This window comes from Sinocyclocheilus grahami, unplaced genomic scaffold, assembly GCF_001515645.1.
Source record: "Sinocyclocheilus grahami isolate Dianchi unplaced genomic scaffold, SAMN03320097.WGS_v1.1 scaffold1290.1, whole genome shotgun sequence".
NCBI classification, from domain to species: Eukaryota; Metazoa; Chordata; class Actinopteri; order Cypriniformes; family Cyprinidae; genus Sinocyclocheilus; species Sinocyclocheilus grahami.
This window is the reverse complement of record NW_015506469.1, coordinates 98,086-117,064: the sequence shown is the minus strand read 5'-3', so window position 1 is coordinate 117,064 and position 18,979 is coordinate 98,086. Positions and strand designations below refer to the sequence as shown.

The 18,979-nt window shown below is 38.5% G+C and overlaps 4 protein-coding genes across 5 annotated transcripts in view; 2 read left to right on the top strand and 2 right to left on the bottom strand.

Annotated features, from left to right (window-relative positions):
• The window catches only part of LOC107568894 (coiled-coil domain-containing protein 148-like), a 72,204-nt gene extending 65,493 nt beyond the window's left edge, over positions 1 to 6,711 (top strand). The window contains exons 12-16 of the mRNA XM_016254887.1: positions 150 to 290; positions 847 to 965; positions 4,847 to 4,964; positions 5,056 to 5,190; positions 6,362 to 6,711. Of these exons, the coding sequence (XP_016110373.1) occupies positions 150 to 290; positions 847 to 965; positions 4,847 to 4,964; positions 5,056 to 5,190; positions 6,362 to 6,508 (660 nt within the window). The 3' untranslated portion in view covers positions 6,509 to 6,711. The remainder of the gene's footprint in view (positions 1 to 149; positions 291 to 846; positions 966 to 4,846; positions 4,965 to 5,055; positions 5,191 to 6,361) is intronic.
• Positions 6,712 to 7,021: 310 nt separating this feature from the next.
• On the bottom strand, positions 7,022 to 10,679 carry LOC107568900 (uridine phosphorylase 2-like). The gene is made up of 7 exons (XM_016254900.1): positions 10,583 to 10,679; positions 10,238 to 10,352; positions 9,609 to 9,767; positions 9,143 to 9,257; positions 8,695 to 8,904; positions 7,994 to 8,140; positions 7,022 to 7,532 (listed from the first exon to the last, which is right to left on the bottom strand). Exons 1-7 carry the CDS (start codon positions 10,645 to 10,647, stop codon positions 7,390 to 7,392), a joined length of 954 nt encoding a protein of 317 aa, XP_016110386.1. The 5' UTR covers positions 10,648 to 10,679; the 3' UTR covers positions 7,022 to 7,389.
• A 144-nt stretch (positions 10,680 to 10,823) lies between these two features.
• On the top strand, positions 10,824 to 13,687 carry LOC107568893 (coiled-coil domain-containing protein 148-like). The gene is made up of 4 exons (XM_016254886.1): positions 10,824 to 10,991; positions 11,794 to 11,940; positions 12,032 to 12,166; positions 13,338 to 13,687. Exons 1-4 carry the CDS (start codon positions 10,824 to 10,826, stop codon positions 13,482 to 13,484), a joined length of 597 nt encoding a protein of 198 aa, XP_016110372.1. The 3' UTR covers positions 13,485 to 13,687.
• A 296-nt stretch (positions 13,688 to 13,983) lies between these two features.
• LOC107568899 (uridine phosphorylase 2-like) lies at positions 13,984 to 18,610 on the bottom strand. 2 transcript variants are annotated; one of them, XM_016254898.1, is made up of 9 exons: positions 18,589 to 18,610; positions 17,699 to 17,784; positions 17,545 to 17,613; positions 17,200 to 17,314; positions 16,571 to 16,729; positions 16,105 to 16,219; positions 15,657 to 15,866; positions 14,956 to 15,102; positions 13,984 to 14,494 (listed from the first exon to the last, which is right to left on the bottom strand). In XM_016254898.1, the coding sequence occupies exons 3-9, from the start codon at positions 17,607 to 17,609 to the stop codon at positions 14,352 to 14,354; spliced, it is 954 nt and encodes a 317-aa protein (XP_016110384.1). In that variant the 5' UTR covers positions 17,610 to 17,613; positions 17,699 to 17,784; positions 18,589 to 18,610; the 3' UTR covers positions 13,984 to 14,351. The 2 variants fall into 2 exon arrangements, with proteins under 2 accessions (XP_016110384.1, XP_016110385.1); XM_016254899.1 differs by having other exon boundaries at positions 17,704 to 17,784.
• Positions 18,611 to 18,979: the final 369 nt, after the last annotated feature.

Below are 18,979 nucleotides of genomic sequence, written 5' to 3'. Positions count from 1 at the left end.
TTCTGCATGCCCAGAGAGATTTGCTATGTTGTATTTTGATGGATCAATAACGTATATCTCCAGTGTACATATTTCCAGTTTAACACTTCAGTTGTCTATATACTTGTCTAATTGCTGCTGAAGCCACCTGTCACTCTGTGTGTGTTTAGCTGCAGCGGTGGTGCATTCAGCAGGAGGAGGCTGCGGAGTTGGAGGCTACTCTTGCTGCTAACTGGTACAAAGAGGAAGAGGAGAGACTGAGGAAAGAACACCAAAGAGAAAAGACTAGAAGAACTCAACTGAAAAAGCAGGTGATGTCATCATTAATTAAAGTCAACATAAAATAGCATTCCCAAACCATTCACCTCTGTAATGTGACATATTATGGACATAAAAAAAAAAAAAAAATATATATATATATATATATATGTTCATTTTTATCCTCCATTTTCATTATTGAATGCTTGTTTAATGTCATTATGAGTCCCTTGAGGTAATACATTATCACTGATTGGTGCACTCTGAAAAACCTACTGTACTCCAGTTTGAGCATTAGTAAAAACAAAAAAGTGGAACCCCAGGGCTATGACTTCAGCTCATTAGCTTGATAAATGTGAGGCTGTGTGAGATTGTGTTGGGAATTTTGAGTGTGTGACCTTGTCTACTTCCTATTCCTCTTCACGTCCTACAGAGCTGTGTTGTGTCACTGATTAATGATGTTTATGAGAAAGGAATAGATTACACAGAGCTTTATACTCTCTTCATTGACACATTTATTCATCTATAAATGTCTACATGATTTTTCATCTGAAACAGTCAATACTAATGACTTTCATTAGTATCAATAAACTACTTTCTTTCTTTCAGATAAATAGGTTCAATGCAGATAAACAGAGGAAACAAGAGATGCAGAGAAAGAAGGATATGGAGAGGCTTGCAGAACTGAGGAGAGAGATAGAAGAACAGGTGCAGAGAGATAAAGAAAGGTAAAATACTTTGGTTGGACTTGCAAATTTGCAAAAAAGGACAACCTGCATGCCATTAGTAATAACTATTAACACCTCAGCCTTGCAAAATATAGAGCTATAGATACCGTAGTGACAATAGATACCTAGATACCAAAGCATCTTAAAAATAATGACAGTAGAAGCAATCGAACTAACAAAAGAGCAACATTATTTAAGTGCTGTGACAAGTCCCAGTCAGTCTAATACAGTACACGTAGCAATTTTTTTTTTTTTTAAAGAACAAAAAGTAGACAGAATATAAATAGGGAGAGCTAATGTTAGAGGGTCATATTATTTATGTATTTATTTATTTTTGCAAAAAAAAAGTAGATAGAATAGAAATAGAAGATAATGCTTTTTTTAAAGGGTCAATTTTTTTTATAATAAATAAAGACAAGTTAATAGAATAGAAATAGAATAGAGAGTGCCAGTGTTAGTGTCACATGCACGCTGGTGTAAACACGCATGACACCAATAATCCACAGGAGAATACTTTTAACCTACACATAGAGGATACACAAAGAGAATAAACAACCATTCCACTGTAATGTGACGATGTCACAACACAGGCCGGAGACAAGGGATTAGTGCAAATAACAGGTAAGTTTATTGAATGAGTTGCATATAGTAACAGCTTGAATGGTGAGTATTGACACGTGGAATGGTTCTGGGTTCTTATCTGAGGTAACTGGTGTTGAGTCTGTGATAGTCTGGATTTGTGCAGGAGTCGAGGAGAACAGGATCGGAAGAGCGCTGGAGCATCTGAGGGTAAGTACAGACAGGTTAGTAGCACGAGTAAGTCTGGTAAGATCGGGTAAGTGAACTGTAGACTGGACGATGAGTGTATGAGTGGAGTGTGCTTATAAAGGAGTGCTGATTGCAGGCTGCAGGTGCGGGTGATCAATAATCAGGTGACTGGGATCTGGTGTACGTCGGGACTGGTGACTGTGGTGATGATAGTGATTGTGATGGTGCAGAATCCCTGACATTACCCCCTCCTCCAGGGGCGGCTCCTGGCACCCTCACACAGCGACGGGGGCGACCACGGGCTCTGGGGGCCCCATCGCCGCGAATCCAGAATGTCCTGAACCTGGTAGATGGACGGCTGATCCAGGATTTCTGGAAGAGGGATGCTTCCGGCTCGGGGGGTCCTGGTGAGAGAAAGAAAATGGTTTAAGGAGGGAAACGTGGAAGGTAGGGTGAATGCGGTACCTGGGTGGAAGCTGTAGCAGGTAGGTGACTTCATTGATCTGCCTCTGTATGGGGAACGGACCAATGTAGTGGGGACTCAGCTTCCTGCAAGGCGCAGAACCTGGGTGGACAGCCATACTTTATCCCCTGGTTGGTAAGTGTGTTGGAGCGACGGGCATCTGCGAAGGTCTTGTGCCTCCGCACAGCGTGCTGGAGGTGGATGTGAGCTGAGTCCCACACTCTCTCACTCGGAACCAGTAGTCCACAGCTGGAACCTCCGAGGGCTCACCCATTCAGGGAAAGAGCGGGGGTTGGAAACCGAGTACGCATTGGAAAGGGTTTGCCTAGTGGTGTCCTGGCGAAAAGAGTTCTGGGCGTACTCGGCCCAAGGGAGAAAGCGGCTCCAGCTGTGCTGGTCGTCATGGCAGTATGACTTGAGGTAACGTCTGAGGTCCTGGATCTTACGTTCAATCTGGCCGTTAGTCAGAGGATGGTAGGCGGAGGAGAAGCTCACTGTGACACCCATAAGCCGGAAGAAGGCCTTCCACACGTGAGAGATAAATTGGGGGCCCTCTTCTGGAAGACCATAGTTCCTGAATGCATGGTTGAACAGGTATTCGGCTGTTTCTAAGGCCATGGGGAGTCCATTGAGGGGAATGAACTTGCACGCATTTGAGAAGCGATCTACTGCTACTAAGACACATGTGTTGCCATCAGAGTTGGGGAGATCAGTCACAAAATCAGTTCCAAGATGGGACCAGAGCTGAAGTGGAATGGGCAGTGGCACTCTCCAGCGAGTGATCTCACACGGTTCCCCTCTGACATCTGGAGAATGGAGGGTGAGCCAGGGGCATCCCAGGATGATGTCAACGGTGGGTCCCTCCAGTACCAGAAACGTGACAGTCTCTTCGTGCAAACATACAATGTGTAACTTCAAGGGGGGAGCTTTATATTTCACTCTTCCACGCCCCAGCGTCTTGTGAAATAAAATTGCCCGAGGAGCCCAAGTTGATGATGGCGGAGACTGCAACGAGTACTCTGGGGCAAGTAGTTGTATGGTATGAGAGATAACGTGGTAATTTCTGGCTCTAACTGAATGGTACTCACCACAGGGCATGGAGGTCTGACGGGACAGTCCTGGATAAAGTGATCCACTGCCGCACAGTAGAGACAGAGTCCGGACAGAGCCCACAGCAGAGACAGGCACGCGCATTCCACGCGAGTCAGACGAGTTGAGTCCAATTGCATTGGTTCTGGTACTGGGGAACTTGCGGCGGGTGATGCAGACTGGTGAGCGGCTTCAGTGGATTGGCACGCTGACAAGCGCTGAGCAATGCTGGTGGCTCTTTGCATAAAGCTTTCCAGTCCAATCATATCATCGTAGATAGACATGGATGCGCGGATTCAATCCCTGACGATAAGCACTGAGGAGGGCCACCTCATTCCAACCACCAGTAGCCGCTAGCGTGCGAAATTGCAGTGTGTAGTCATTGGTGGTGGAGGTGCCCTGTCGCAGCCGCAGCAGCTGGTCTGACACCGACAATGCTCCAGCAGCTGAACTAAACACCTCCTTAAAATGGTTAGTGAAAGCATCATACGAGTTGATTATGGTACTATTGGCATTCCATATAGCATGAGCCCACAACAGAGCTTTGCCAGTTAATAGGGAAATGAGAAAAGCTACCTTGGAGCGTTCGGTGGGGAATTTCAGAGGTTGCACCTCAAAGAACAGAGAGCCCCCACACTCAGCTGCATCACCCGCGAATGAAGCAGGCAAGGCCATGGGACTTACAGAGGCAGCGGGCGGTGCAGAGACTGGTGTGAGTGAAGTCCGTAGGGTATTGATCTGTTGTACGTCAGGGCTGGTGATTGTGGTGATGATCGTGATTGTGATGGTGTAGAATCCCTGACAGACTAACACAGACAACTGAACAGAACGGAATATAAATACACAGGGGTAAACAAGGGAACTTACTTACTCATTTAGTTCACCTGCATGTCATTAAGGGAACTAACTAGGGTGTGATAAAGACTTAACTGAAAGGGTAAAACATGAAACCAAGAAATATAAACAAAAACGCAATAAAAGACAATTCTGACAGTAATAGGGTCAAGTTTTTTTTATAAATAGCATTAAAAGAGAATAGATAGTGCTAGTGTTAGAGGGTCAAGGTTTTTATTTTTATTTATTAGATTTTTTTAATAAATAAAAAGAAAACAAGTAGATAGACTAGAAATAGAATAGAGAGTGCTTGTTTTAGAGGGTCAAGTGTAGATGGAATGTATGATTTAACTTATTTAAAATTGTAGATAGAGCTGGTATATTCAGTTATTTATTGTTGTGTGTCAGTTCAAATTGGCTTTTTCAGTGAATCAATTCAAAAGTCTAATATAACTCCATTGCGCCATCACTCAAAAATGTTAACGGAACTTTCTGCATGGGTTTTTTCATATATTACAATGACTTAAAGTATTAAAGTATTCAAATAATACTATTTCTTACTATGTATTATATGGGGTACATAGGAATAAAAATGATTAAATAATTTTCTTCCTTGTTTTCATAAAAAATGTTGGAGATGATGATTATGATGGTGTTGATGATTACTATACAATATTGAAAATATATAATTGTTTCAGCTCTGTCATGGGTTGTATGTGTTGAATAGAGTGAATTTCAGGAAAGAACAATTTCAGCAGAAACTGCAGATGCGTGAAGCTGAAGAAAAACAAAAACAGAAGTACGATAAAGAGAGAGAGGAGAGATTGCAGGCTTTACGCAACCAGGTAAACACACATTCCACCTAATGATCTGAATCAGGGTGTAAAACATAATTTGAAGCATTAAAAACAATTGTGCTTATTTGTTTGCTTTAAGGTCTCTAAAGTAGCTGAGGCCAACCCAGAGAGGATGATGGGAAACACAGTGGCGTGGAGAGTACGTCAACAGCCTGAAGAAGTGTTTACATTACAAAGGCCACTGTACCAGCTAAATACATACACTGATACACAGGTAACACACACAGCACATACTGTAGATACCATACTACTTACCCATTCACCTTCCAACACACAAACACACATGAAGCATTTTATCAGTCAACACAACTATGAATGAATGAATGAATGAATGATGTATTTATATAGCGCTTTATTGTGTATTGCTGTACACCCAAAGCGCTTTACAATCATATCAACCACCACCAGTGTGCAGCATCCACTTGGCAGTATTACTTGAGTATTACGTGCATGCCTGTTGGTTTTCAATATGAATTACATATCTTGCACACAACATATGGGCTATTTCATTATAAATATTAGATTAAAAATCAATATTTCAAATGCCATTTATAATTTGTATTTCAAATGTCTTTCATTATAATTAATCATTTAATTCATAGGCCTTCAACCCTGTTCTTGAACACCCACTGTCCTGCAGAGTTAAGCTAAAACCCTAACCAAACACACATGAACCCGTTAAACAAAACCTTCAGGATCACGTGAAAAATCACAGGCCAGGTTTGCTGAAGTAGGTTGTAAATAAAATTTGCAGGACAGTGGGTCCCCTGGAGCAGGGTTGAAGACCTAGGATTTAATTAGTTTAATTAAATTTCACATTTTACTGAATTGTAATTTCATTTTTCTCTTCCTGTCATTTTAGTGTAATTCCAGTTTAACATCTTGTGGGAAGTGGCCAATTCAATTTCAAATTCATGATTTGAAAGAGTCGATTCTTAAATTCAGAAAATTTCCCAACCCTGTCTTCTGATTGTCTGCTCATGTACATGGGACAATTTGTTTCTGCCAATAATAATGGTTAACCTGTGATGACATTTTGGGACTCTGACGTTTACAGAGTCACTGGCCAAGGCCAAACAGTGAAACAGCTTTTTTTCCAGACATTTGTTTCATAACATGGAGATTCAACTGCACATCCTGTAAATAAACATACAACAGAGATAAGTTACTGACTTTAACCTTGTTCATGTTAAAGCAGATCAACCTGTCAACAGCTGCTCTGGTTACAGAATTACAGTCTAGAAAACACTGAACTATTATAGGAATCCATTTACTTTAAAGGCTGATGTGTTTGAACTTAGATTTTGGTGACATATGGATTTGTAATCGATTGATAATGCCATGTATAATTAAAAGAGTCTCTTATTATTTTGTCTTTCTTTCAGATTGTGTCTGATCCCAGAGTGCGTATTGAACAAGCACTCAGAACCGCAGGTCTCCATAACATCCCTTATGCAAGACAGATTCTATCTGAGATCCAACCTCTGAAGCCACCCAGACGAGACACGGAGTCCACTGCCTTCAGAACCTGACCAATAATTATATGAATGTAATCATCTTTTCATATATACAAGTCATGCTGTGTCTACCTGAGGTCTACTGTCTACATATTTTTAACCATATTCCCTTGGACACTTTATTCAATATTTGGAGGATTGATTGATACGTCAAAGTCTTGATCTCAGAAGAGAAAGAATATTTCATTCCTCATGATATGACCAGCATGCTTGAGGAAAACAGACGTAACCATTTTGGGCTTATATTTTTGGGCTTATGTTTTTTTGACAGTGTTATTTACTTTTTTGTAAAAAAAAATTTGTAAAAAAAAAGAAGCATTTTGTGGTAAGAAGTGAGACTATGACCCACAACACTGTACTGCAGTTCATAAACCTCATGCAGCTTTTTATAACAAAGTTCTAAGCCATTCGAAACCTCTTGAGACACAGAATCCAGCATTTCCAGAATAATCAGTTGCTTTGAGTTTGTTATACTGTATTAATAGTATCAAGTGTTAATTAAAGTACAAACCCACATGACTCATTTCATGAACTTAACATATACTTTATTTAGATCAGTTTATTTCTACTTATACACCAAATCTACCCTCAACAATCATGTTACTACAAAATGAATGCTTAGGATTAAAAAAAATCATTTATTTGTAAAGGTACAGTGTAAAAGGCCAGTGTGAAAACACCATACATGTAAATCAAATATATATATTTTAAATTATGTTAAAATACACACAAACTGTTTCAGTACTAGTAACTAGTAAAAGTGAGGTGTGTTCAGTTCATTAGAGTTGATATATAAGGAAGTACACTGTGGATGGTGTGAAAATGTGAAAGTCACCTTTAAATAACACAAACACACTATGAACAGTATTATATACACTGTAGATCATTACAGGATTTTATGAGATAAGTCCAAGGCGTTTCTTGATGAAATGAGCCACGAGGCACTGCGGTCTCTGCTGATATTCCAGGAGAACATTGTGAGATGTAGAAATTTGATCCCCCTCAAACCGGTTCAGCAGAGTCACACACACTACTGCAGCTGCAAAAAATATTAATAAAAATTAATAAAACGATGACACCACTAAGTGGTCAATGGCATGATAATTAAGTATTACTTGAAGTAGTTTTGAGGTTATAACATGCTGCTTGAAGGAGGTATGAGGCTTATAAACAGTACTGCGTAGCATGACTATACACATGATTGAAGGGTTAGTTCACACAAGATAAAAATTCTGTTATAATTGTTTGTCAGGAACATACTCCAATTGAAGTTATTCATTGAAAACCTTTGCCTTTTAAAAAGCTCTAAAAATTACATGCGGTGCTCAGAAATCTCTAAAACTTGGCATAACTTTGTTGAAAACCAGTGACATGTAGTCCTTATACATCTATTATGGTGCTCCCTCAAATAATAATAATAATACCATTTAAAAAAAACACTCCTCTGTTAACAGTTATAGTGGTGATGAGGACAACAAACAATGCAAACTTCTTAACTACCTTTAAGATTGCAGACACGACACATGGCAGCAAAGACAGTGGATTCCATCTCAATGTTGCTGACACCTGCTTCACTGGCTTTTCTCAGATATTCCAATTTTTCTTCAGTGGAAAATGAGCACAGGGCTCCGTCCAGTCGCCCTTGACCTACACCAGGAAAAAATAAGTTTTAGTGTGCAGTCTTCAAAAGGATGCTTGTGATTAATAAGGTGTAAGAGGCCATGGTGTAAATACAGTCAGCTATTGTTAGGCAAGTTTGATATGTAAACTAAGGTTAATATTTGGCCTTTTAGAGTTACTCCATACTGGCGCACACAATAGCTGGTGAACAGATTGTACGGCAATGCTACAGTTATATAGTATATACTATGTAACACAGCTACACTATATTATATTACATTATATTTTAACACAACTGGAGCACTGTATTGACCAATCAACATCCAAGACCACAACTATCGGTTTTATAAACAAATTCTAATGTTTATGCATTTGACATTTTTAAATTGACGTACATTGCATTGAAGGTACACACCAGTTTATGCAATCACTGGGAATCAAACCCATGATGCTCATATCACTAGCAACATGCTCTACTGTTTGATCTGCGGGAATGCCTCTGTCATGTTTAGTAAGACCAGACCCAGTATGGGCCAAAAACAACAACAACAACAAAATAAAATAGAGAACAATTACTGTACCTTCATAGAAGTCATGCGTGCACATTGTGTTTCCGATAACAGTGGGAATATCTGGAAGCTCTGAGGAATACTGCAGCAGCTCTCGGGCCACATCCTCGTCTAGCTCTGTGCTCCTGATGATTACCTTTCCCAAAACCACCTGCTCAAACTGTGGCCTGAAGAACGAGTCTACAGCTTTATCTGTGATCACTATGGTACCTGCAGGCAGACCTGTGTGTTCAAAGAAAAGGCAAAATAATTTTTTTTTCTGAGAGAATAGGGCAGCAAGCCCATACACTTCATGCCCTCACCATCCAGCAGTATTAAGCTCTAATATAGAATGCTTCACAGTTTGAATTATTGACTGATTACTGTTTGAGTCTCCACAATTGCCATTCAAGTTGGAATCACGTGGGTGATGTATATGCACTTCATAATTCAATCATACAATAAAGCAGGAAGTTCTCACCAATGCCGCCTGACGTGCCAATGCGAAAGATGATGACATCACGACAACGAGCATGATAGAGCAATTTAATGAGCTCATGTAACATGATGGAGATTGAGGGAACGCCCATGCCATGCTGTCAGAGACATCGAAAAATCCATAAGTTATGATGCTGATGAAAAAATTGATGCTAGCCCCATACAGATTTTAAAAAGTAACAATAGAATAGTAAGTTGCATGATTTGAAGTACAAACACAACTTACAGATTGTCTTAAACACCTCTAATCTTTTCCCCCACCTCATTGTGCATTAGCACTTTTAGCACTATTAGCAATATTACTGAATCAGTAAGATTCATATTCAGCGCGAATTTTACATACTCCCACATCACGTGATCTTCATACACAATGTTCAGATCAATTAACAGGCATGTATGATGAATGAACTCATTTAAACACAAGCCTCATCCATATTTGAGATACTCACGCTAATGGACAGCACAGGTCCCACTTTATACATTGAATACCGGTCTGTTCCCTCACAGATATCTCGGATGTCTGCAATGTTGCCGGGCAGCTCCAGCTGCTCATGGATAAACTGGGCAAAAGATCTCATCCGATTGGGACTTCCGCCAACACAGACAAACTACAGAAAGACAATTGTAGCAAAAGGAATCACTTTCCCCACAAAAGTATTTTTTAGATTGAACCATCCATAACATGTCACTCCCTGATTTCACCTGTGTCATGTTACCTTGAATAGTCTTTATTAGTGATTAGTGTAAATATATGCACATGTGTTTGCAGTGTTCAGTGTCAGGTCTTGTCCTTGCATGCCATTTTTTAGTGTGAGCATTTTATGCCCTTCATCAATTATTTCTTAGCTACCAGGCACTAAACTGTGTAACTGACTATAGTGTTAGGCAACATATTTTCTGACATAGCTGTCCTCATAAAATAATTCTGGCTCAAATAAATGTTTCTTATTACTTTCTTGTTTATTTTCTAAGCAACAAGTATTAAGCAACATAATGCACACTCGTTTATCCCTTTGAGAGGATACAAGAGTTTGAGTGTGTTTTCCTGTCAGGATTTTGTTTGTGTGGATTTACACACCTTCACATCTCCAAACATCTGGGGCAGGTCATGGGTCTTGGTGCCTAGGTTGAAGTGGTACAGGATGTCCTCTTCCATGCTGTCCAGATGAGGGTTCTTCACATACTCCACCTGTCTGTGACACATCACATCTGTTATTGACCTAGACTACGACAATAGTGTATTACTCAAAAAGTATCTCCCAAGACATAAGCCAGAACTCTTTACTAAATCTTTACACAACCATCCGCATGACATGTCTAGCTACTTAAACCCTTATCTTATCTAATCTTCTAAACTTTAACTTATTGCGTCTTCTCTGACCTGTTAAAGAAGTATGATTTGAGTAAAATACAGTTTTCTCACTGAATGTAATCGTGTTCATTTCCCATACTGTTCAGTAAGATAGGTGCCATGATTGCATTTCTCATCAATCTGCAAGAAAGTGGAATACATTCAATATTTTCACACAGAGAGATATATGCAGATATATGCACTAAACACCTCCTTAAAATGGTTAGTGAAAGCATCATACGAGTTGATTATGGTACTATTGGCATTCCATATAGCATGAGCCCACAACAGAGCTTTGCCAGTTAATAGGGAAATGAGAAAAGCTACCTTGGAGCGTTCGGTGGGGAATTTCAGAGGTTGCACCTCAAAGAACAGAGAGCCCCCACACTCAGCTGCATCACCCGCGAATGAAGCAGGCAAGGCCATGGGACTTACAGAGGCAGCGGGCGGTGCAGAGACTGGTGTGAGTGAAGTCCGTAGGGTATTGATCTGTTGTACGTCAGGGCTGGTGATTGTGGTGATGATCGTGATTGTGATGGTGTAGAATCCCTGACAGACTAACACAGACAACTGAACAGAACGGAATATAAATACACAGGGGTAAACAAGGGAACTTACTTACTCATTTAGTTCACCTGCATGTCATTAAGGGAACTAACTAGGGTGTGATAAAGACTTAACTGAAAGGGTAAAACATGAAACCAAGAAATATAAACAAAAACGCAATAAAAGACAATTCTGACAGTAATAGGGTCAAGTTTTTTTTATAAATAGCATTAAAAGAGAATAGATAGTGCTAGTGTTAGAGGGTCAAGGTTTTTATTTTTATTTATTAGATTTTTTTAATAAATAAAAAGAAAACAAGTAGATAGACTAGAAATAGAATAGAGAGTGCTTGTTTTAGAGGGTCAAGTGTAGATGGAATGTATGATTTAACTTATTTAAAATTGTAGATAGAGCTGGTATATTCAGTTATTTATTGTTGTGTGTCAGTTCAAATTGGCTTTTTCAGTGAATCAATTCAAAAGTCTAATATAACTCCATTGCGCCATCACTCAAAAATGTTAACGGAACTTTCTGCATGGGTTTTTTCATATATTACAATGACTTAAAGTATTAAAGTATTCAAATAATACTATTTCTTACTATGTATTATATGGGGTACATAGGAATAAAAATGATTAAATAATTTTCTTCCTTGTTTTCATAAAAAATGTTGGAGATGATGATTATGATGGTGTTGATGATTACTATACAATATTGAAAATATATAATTGTTTCAGCTCTGTCATGGGTTGTATGTGTTGAATAGAGTGAATTTCAGGAAAGAACAATTTCAGCAGAAACTGCAGATGCGTGAAGCTGAAGAAAAACAAAAACAGAAGTACGATAAAGAGAGAGAGGAGAGATTGCAGGCTTTACGCAACCAGGTAAACACACATTCCACCTAATGATCTGAATCAGGGTGTAAAACATAATTTGAAGCATTAAAAACAATTGTGCTTATTTGTTTGCTTTAAGGTCTCTAAAGTAGCTGAGGCCAACCCAGAGAGGATGATGGGAAACACAGTGGCGTGGAGAGTACGTCAACAGCCTGAAGAAGTGTTTACATTACAAAGGCCACTGTACCAGCTAAATACATACACTGATACACAGGTAACACACACAGCACATACTGTAGATACCATACTACTTACCCATTCACCTTCCAACACACAAACACACATGAAGCATTTTATCAGTCAACACAACTATGAATGAATGAATGAATGAATGATGTATTTATATAGCGCTTTATTGTGTATTGCTGTACACCCAAAGCGCTTTACAATCATATCAACCACCACCAGTGTGCAGCATCCACTTGGCAGTATTACTTGAGTATTACGTGCATGCCTGTTGGTTTTCAATATGAATTACATATCTTGCACACAACATATGGGCTATTTCATTAGAAATATTAGATTAAAAATCAATATTTCAAATGCCATTTATAATTTGTATTTCAAATGTCTTTCATTATAATTAATCATTTAATTCATAGGCCTTCAACCCTGTTCTTGAACACCCACTGTCCTGCAGAGTTAAGCTAAAACCCTAACCAAACACACATGAACCCGTTAAACAAAACCTTCAGGATCACGTGAAAAATCACAGGCCAGGTTTGCTGAAGTAGGTTGTAAATAAAATTTGCAGGACAGTGGGTCCCCTGGAGCAGGGTTGAAGACCTAGGATTTAATTAGTTTAATTAAATTTCACATTTTACTGAATTGTAATTTCATTTTTCTCTTCCTGTCATTTTAGTGTAATTCCAGTTTAACATCTTGTGGGAAGTGGCCAATTCAATTTCAAATTCATGATTTGAAAGAGTCGATTCTTAAATTCAGAAAATTTCCCAACCCTGTCTTCTGATTGTCTGCTCATGTACATGGGACAATTTGTTTCTGCCAATAATAATGGTTAACCTGTGATGACATTTTGGGACTCTGACGTTTACAGAGTCACTGGCCAAGGCCAAACAGTGAAACAGCTTTTTTTCCAGACATTTGTTTCATAACATGGAGATTCAACTGCACATCCTGTAAATAAACATACAACAGAGATAAGTTACTGACTTTAACCTTGTTCATGTTAAAGCAGATCAACCTGTCAACAGCTGCTCTGGTTACAGAATTACAGTCTAGAAAACACTGAACTATTATAGGAATCCATTTACTTTAAAGGCTGATGTGTTTGAACTTAGATTTTGGTGACATATGGATTTGTAATCGATTGATAATGCCATGTATAATTAAAAGAGTCTCTTATTATTTTGTCTTTCTTTCAGATTGTGTCTGATCCCAGAGTGCGTATTGAACAAGCACTCAGAACCGCAGGTCTCCATAACATCCCTTATGCAAGACAGATTCTATCTGAGATCCAACCTCTGAAGCCACCCAGACGAGACACGGAGTCCACTGCCTTCAGAACCTGACCAATAATTATATGAATGTAATCATCTTTTCATATATACAAGTCATGCTGTGTCTACCTGAGGTCTACTGTCTACATATTTTTAACCATATTCCCTTGGACACTTTATTCAATATTTGGAGGATTGATTGATACGTCAAAGTCTTGATCTCAGAAGAGAAAGAATATTTCATTCCTCATGATATGACCAGCATGCTTGAGGAAAACAGACGTAACCATTTTGGGCTTATGTTTTTTTGACAGTGTTATTTACTTTTTTGTAAAAAAAAATTTGTAAAAAAAAAGAAGCATTTTGTGGTAAGAAGTGAGACTATGACCCACAACACTGTACTGCAGTTCATAAACCTCATGCAGCTTTTTATAACAAAGTTCTAAGCCATTCGAAACCTCTTGAGACACAGAATCCAGCATTTCCAGAATAATCAGTTGCTTTGAGTTTGTTATACTGTATTAATAGTATCAAGTGTTAATTAAAGTACAAACCCACATGACTCATTTCATGAACTTAACATATACTTTATTTAGATCAGTTTATTTCTACTTATACACCAAATCTACCCTCAACAATCATGTTACTACAAAATGAATGCTTAGGATTAAAAAAAATCATTTATTTGTAAAGGTACAGTGTAAAAGGCCAGTGTGAAAACACCATACATGTAAATCAAATATATATATTTTAAATTATGTTAAAATACACACAAACTGTTTCAGTACTAGTAACTAGTAAAAGTGAGGTGTGTTCAGTTCATTAGAGTTGATATATAAGGAAGTACACTGTGGATGGTGTGAAAATGTGAAAGTCACCTTTAAATAACACAAACACACTATGAACAGTATTATATACACTGTAGATCATTACAGGATTTTATGAGATAAGTCCAAGGCGTTTCTTGATGAAATGAGCCACGAGGCACTGCGGTCTCTGCTGATATTCCAGGAGAACATTGTGAGATGTAGAAATTTGATCCCCCTCAAACCGGTTCAGCAGAGTCACACACACTACTGCAGCTGCAAAAAATATTAATAAAAATTAATAAAACGATGACACCACTAAGTGGTCAATGGCATGATAATTAAGTATTACTTGAAGTAGTTTTGAGGTTATAACATGCTGCTTGAAGGAGGTATGAGGCTTATAAACAGTACTGCGTAGCATGACTATACACATGATTGAAGGGTTAGTTCACACAAGATAAAAATTCTGTTATAATTGTTTGTCAGGAACATACTCCAATTGAAGTTATTAATTGAAAACCTTTGCCTTTTAAAAAGCTCTAAAAATTACATGCGGTGCTCAGAAATCTCTAAAACTTGGCATAACTTTGTTGAAAACCAGTGACATGTAGTCCTTATACATCTATTATGGTGCTCCCTCAAATAATAATAATAATACCATTTAAAAAAAACACTCCTCTGTTAACAGTTATAGTGGTGATGAGGACAACAAACAATGCAAACTTCTTAACTACCTTTAAGATTGCAGACACGACACATGGCAGCAAAGACAGTGGATTCCATCTCAATGTTGCTGACACCTGCTTCACTGGCTTTTCTCAGATATTCCAATTTTTCTTCAGTGGAAAATGAGCACAGGGCTCCGTCCAGTCGCCCTTGACCTACACCAGGAAAAAATAAGTTTTAGTGTGCAGTCTTCAAAAGGATGCTTGTGATTAATAAGGTGTAAGAGGCCATGGTGTAAATACAGTCAGCTATTGTTAGGCAAGTTTGATATGTAAACTAAGGTTAATATTTGGCCTTTTAGAGTTACTCCATACTGGCGCACACAATAGCTGGTGAACAGATTGTACGGCAATGCTACAGTTATATAGTATATACTATGTAACACAGCTACACTATATTATATTACATTATATTTTAACACAACTGGAGCACTGTATTGACCAATCAACATCCAAGACCACAACTATCGGTTTTATAAACAAATTCTAATGTTTATGCATTTGACATTTTTAAATTGACGTACATTGCATTGAAGGTACACACCAGTTTATGCAATCACTGGGAATCAAACCCATGATGCTCATATCACTAGCAACATGCTCTACTGTTTGATCTGCGGGAATGCCTCTGTCATGTTTAGTAAGACCAGACCCAGTATGGGCCAAAAACAACAACAACAACAAAATAAAATAGAGAACAATTACTGTACCTTCATAGAAGTCATGCGTGCACATTGTGTTTCCGATAACAGTGGGAATATCTGGAAGCTCTGAGGAATACTGCAGCAGCTCTCGGGCCACATCCTCGTCTAGCTCTGTGCTCCTGATGATTACCTTTCCCAAAACCACCTGCTCAAACTGTGGCCTGAAGAACGAGTCTACAGCTTTATCTGTGATCACTATGGTACCTGCAGGCAGACCTGTGTGTTCAAAGAAAAGGCAAAATAATTTTTTTTTCTGAGAGAATAGGGCAGCAAGCCCATACACTTCATGCCCTCACCATCCAGCAGTATTAAGCTCTAATATAGAATGCTTCACAGTTTGAATTATTGACTGATTACTGTTTGAGTCTCCACAATTGCCATTCAAGTTGGAATCACGTGGGTGATGTATATGCACTTCATAATTCAATCATACAATAAAGCAGGAAGTTCTCACCAACGCCGCCTGACGTGCCAATGCGAAAGATGATGACATCACGACAACGAGCATGATAGAGCAATTTAATGAGCTCATGTAACATGATGGAGATTGAGGGAACGCCCATGCCATGCTGTCAGAGACATCGAAAAATCCATAAGTTATGATGCTGATGAAAAAATTGATGCTAGCCCCATACAGATTTTAAAAAGTAACAATAGAATAGTAAGTTGCATGATTTGAAGTACAAACACAACTTACAGATTGTCTTAAACACCTCTAATCTTTTCCCCCACCTCATTGTGCATTAGCACTTTTAGCACTATTAGCAATATTACTGAATCAGTAAGATTCATATTCAGCGCGAATTTTACATACTCCCACATCACGTGATCTTCATACACAATGTTCAGATCAATTAACAGGCATGTATGATGAATGAACTCATTTAAACACAAGCCTCATCCATATTTGAGATACTCACGCTAATGGACAGCACAGGTCCCACTTTATACATTGAATACCGGTCTGTTCCCTCACAGATATCTCGGATGTCTGCAATGTTGCCGGGCAGCTCCAGCTGCTCATGGATAAACTGGGCAAAAGATCTCATCCGATTGGGACTTCCGCCAACACAGACAAACTACAGAAAGACAATTGTAGCAAAAGGAATCACTTTCCCCACAAAAGTATTTTTTAGATTGAACCATCCATAACATGTCACTCCCTGATTTCACCTGTGTCATGTTACCTTGAATAGTCTTTATTAGTGATTAGTGTAAATATATGCACATGTGTTTGCAGTGTTCAGTGTCAGGTCTTGTCCTTGCATGCCATTTTTTAGTGTGAGCATTTTATGCCCTTCATCAATTATTTCTTAGCTACCAGGCACTAAACTGTGTAACGTGTTAGGCTGTTAGGCAACATATTTTCTGACATAGCTGTCCTCATAAAATAATTCTGGCTCAAATAAATGTTTCTTATTGTTTATTTTTTTATTTTCTAAGCAACAAGTATTAAGCAACATAATGCACACTCGTTTATCCCTTTGAGAGGATACAAGAGTTTGAGTGTGTTTTCCTGTCAGGATTTTGTTTGTGTGGATTTACACACCTTCACATCTCCAAACATCTGGGGCAGGTCATGGGTCTTGGTGCCTAGGTTGAAGTGGTACAGGATGTCCTCTTCCATGCTGTCCAGATGAGGGTTCTTCACATACTCCACCTGTCTGTGACACATCACATCTGTTATTGACCTAGACTACGACAATAGTGTATTACTCAAAAAGTATCTCCCAAGACATAAGCCAGAACTCTTTACTAAATCTTTACACAACCATCCGCATGACATGTCTAGCTACTTAAACCCTTATCTTATCTAATCTTCTAAACTTTAACTTATTGCGTCTTCTCTGACCTGTTAAAGAAGTATGATTTGAGTAAAATACAGTTTTCTCACTGAATGTAATCGTGTTCATTTCCCATACTGTTCAGTAAGATAGGTGCCATGATTGCATTTCTCATCAATCTGCAAGAAAGTGGAATACATTCAATATTTTCACACAGAGAGATATATGCAGATATATGCAGAAATAAATTCCTTTTTTTTATACCTTACAGCAACTGTATTTTTAAAAGATATCCTTTAATCGTTTAGATTTTTCTACTTGTAATTTTCCCCCCTCTTTACTATGTAGACCTTAGTGAACATGTCAATCAGAACGCAGCTCAGTTCATGAAGCTGTTGATCTGAATCTGGTGTGTCAGATAAGCAAGACATACAACATTTGAAGAGCGGCCAGAACCAGAATTGAGAACCTGTGCTCCACACATTCTTATAGATCTTGCTTAAAGTGTAATCAAATTTGATGTAACCTTAAATCTGCTGTCTAGCTCTTGTCTGGTCAGGACTTACAAACCTTAACATCCCCAAACATCTGGGGCAGGTCATGGGTCTTGGTGCCTAGGTTGAAGTGGTACAGGATGTCCTCTTCCATGCTGTCCAGATGAGGGTTCTTCACATACTCCACCTGTCTGTGACACATCACATCTGTTATTGACCTAGACTACGACAATAGTGTATTACTCAAAAAGTATCTCCCAAGACATAAGCCAGAACTCTTTACTAAATCTTTACACAACCATCCGCATGACATGTCTAGCTACTTAAACCCTTATCTTATCTAATCTTCTAAACTTTAACTTATTGCGTCTTCTCTGACCTGTTAAAGAAGTATGATTTGAGTAAAATACAGTTTTCTCACTGAATGTAATCGTGTTCATTTCCCATACTGTTCAGTAAGATAGGTGCCATGATTGCATTTCTCATCAATCTGCAACAAAGTGGAATACATTCAATATTTTCACACAGAGAGATATATGCAGATATATGCAGAAATAAATTCCTTTTTTTATACCTTACAGCAACTGTATTTTTAAAAGATATCCTTTAATCGTTTAGATTTTTCTACTTGTAATTTTTCCCCCTCTTTACTATGTAGACCTTAGTGTGTCATCAGAACCTTTGGAGAATAAAAATGTGTCTCTCTAAGACAAGCTCTTATATAGAGCTCAGCATGCATTGATTGGTTATAGAGGGAGGTGTAGCACCTTCTACATCTTTCTCTACCTGGTTACTGATCTCTCGCTGACATGTTCTATGCCAACATCACCTCTGAACACAGACAGGTTTGAAGCGTGCGCACAGTTTTATTTGTATAAGCATATGTGTATGTATGTGTGTTTAGCTTACAAAACTTGGAAAATTTTAAAATTGTAGTTTTGTAAATAAAGTAATGCATAGGCAATGTTTATAGTTGTACAAAACGAATTACATGCATTTAAATGTAAGACTTCTTGATGGTGACTGTACAAGTGTTTGAGGGATTATGTAA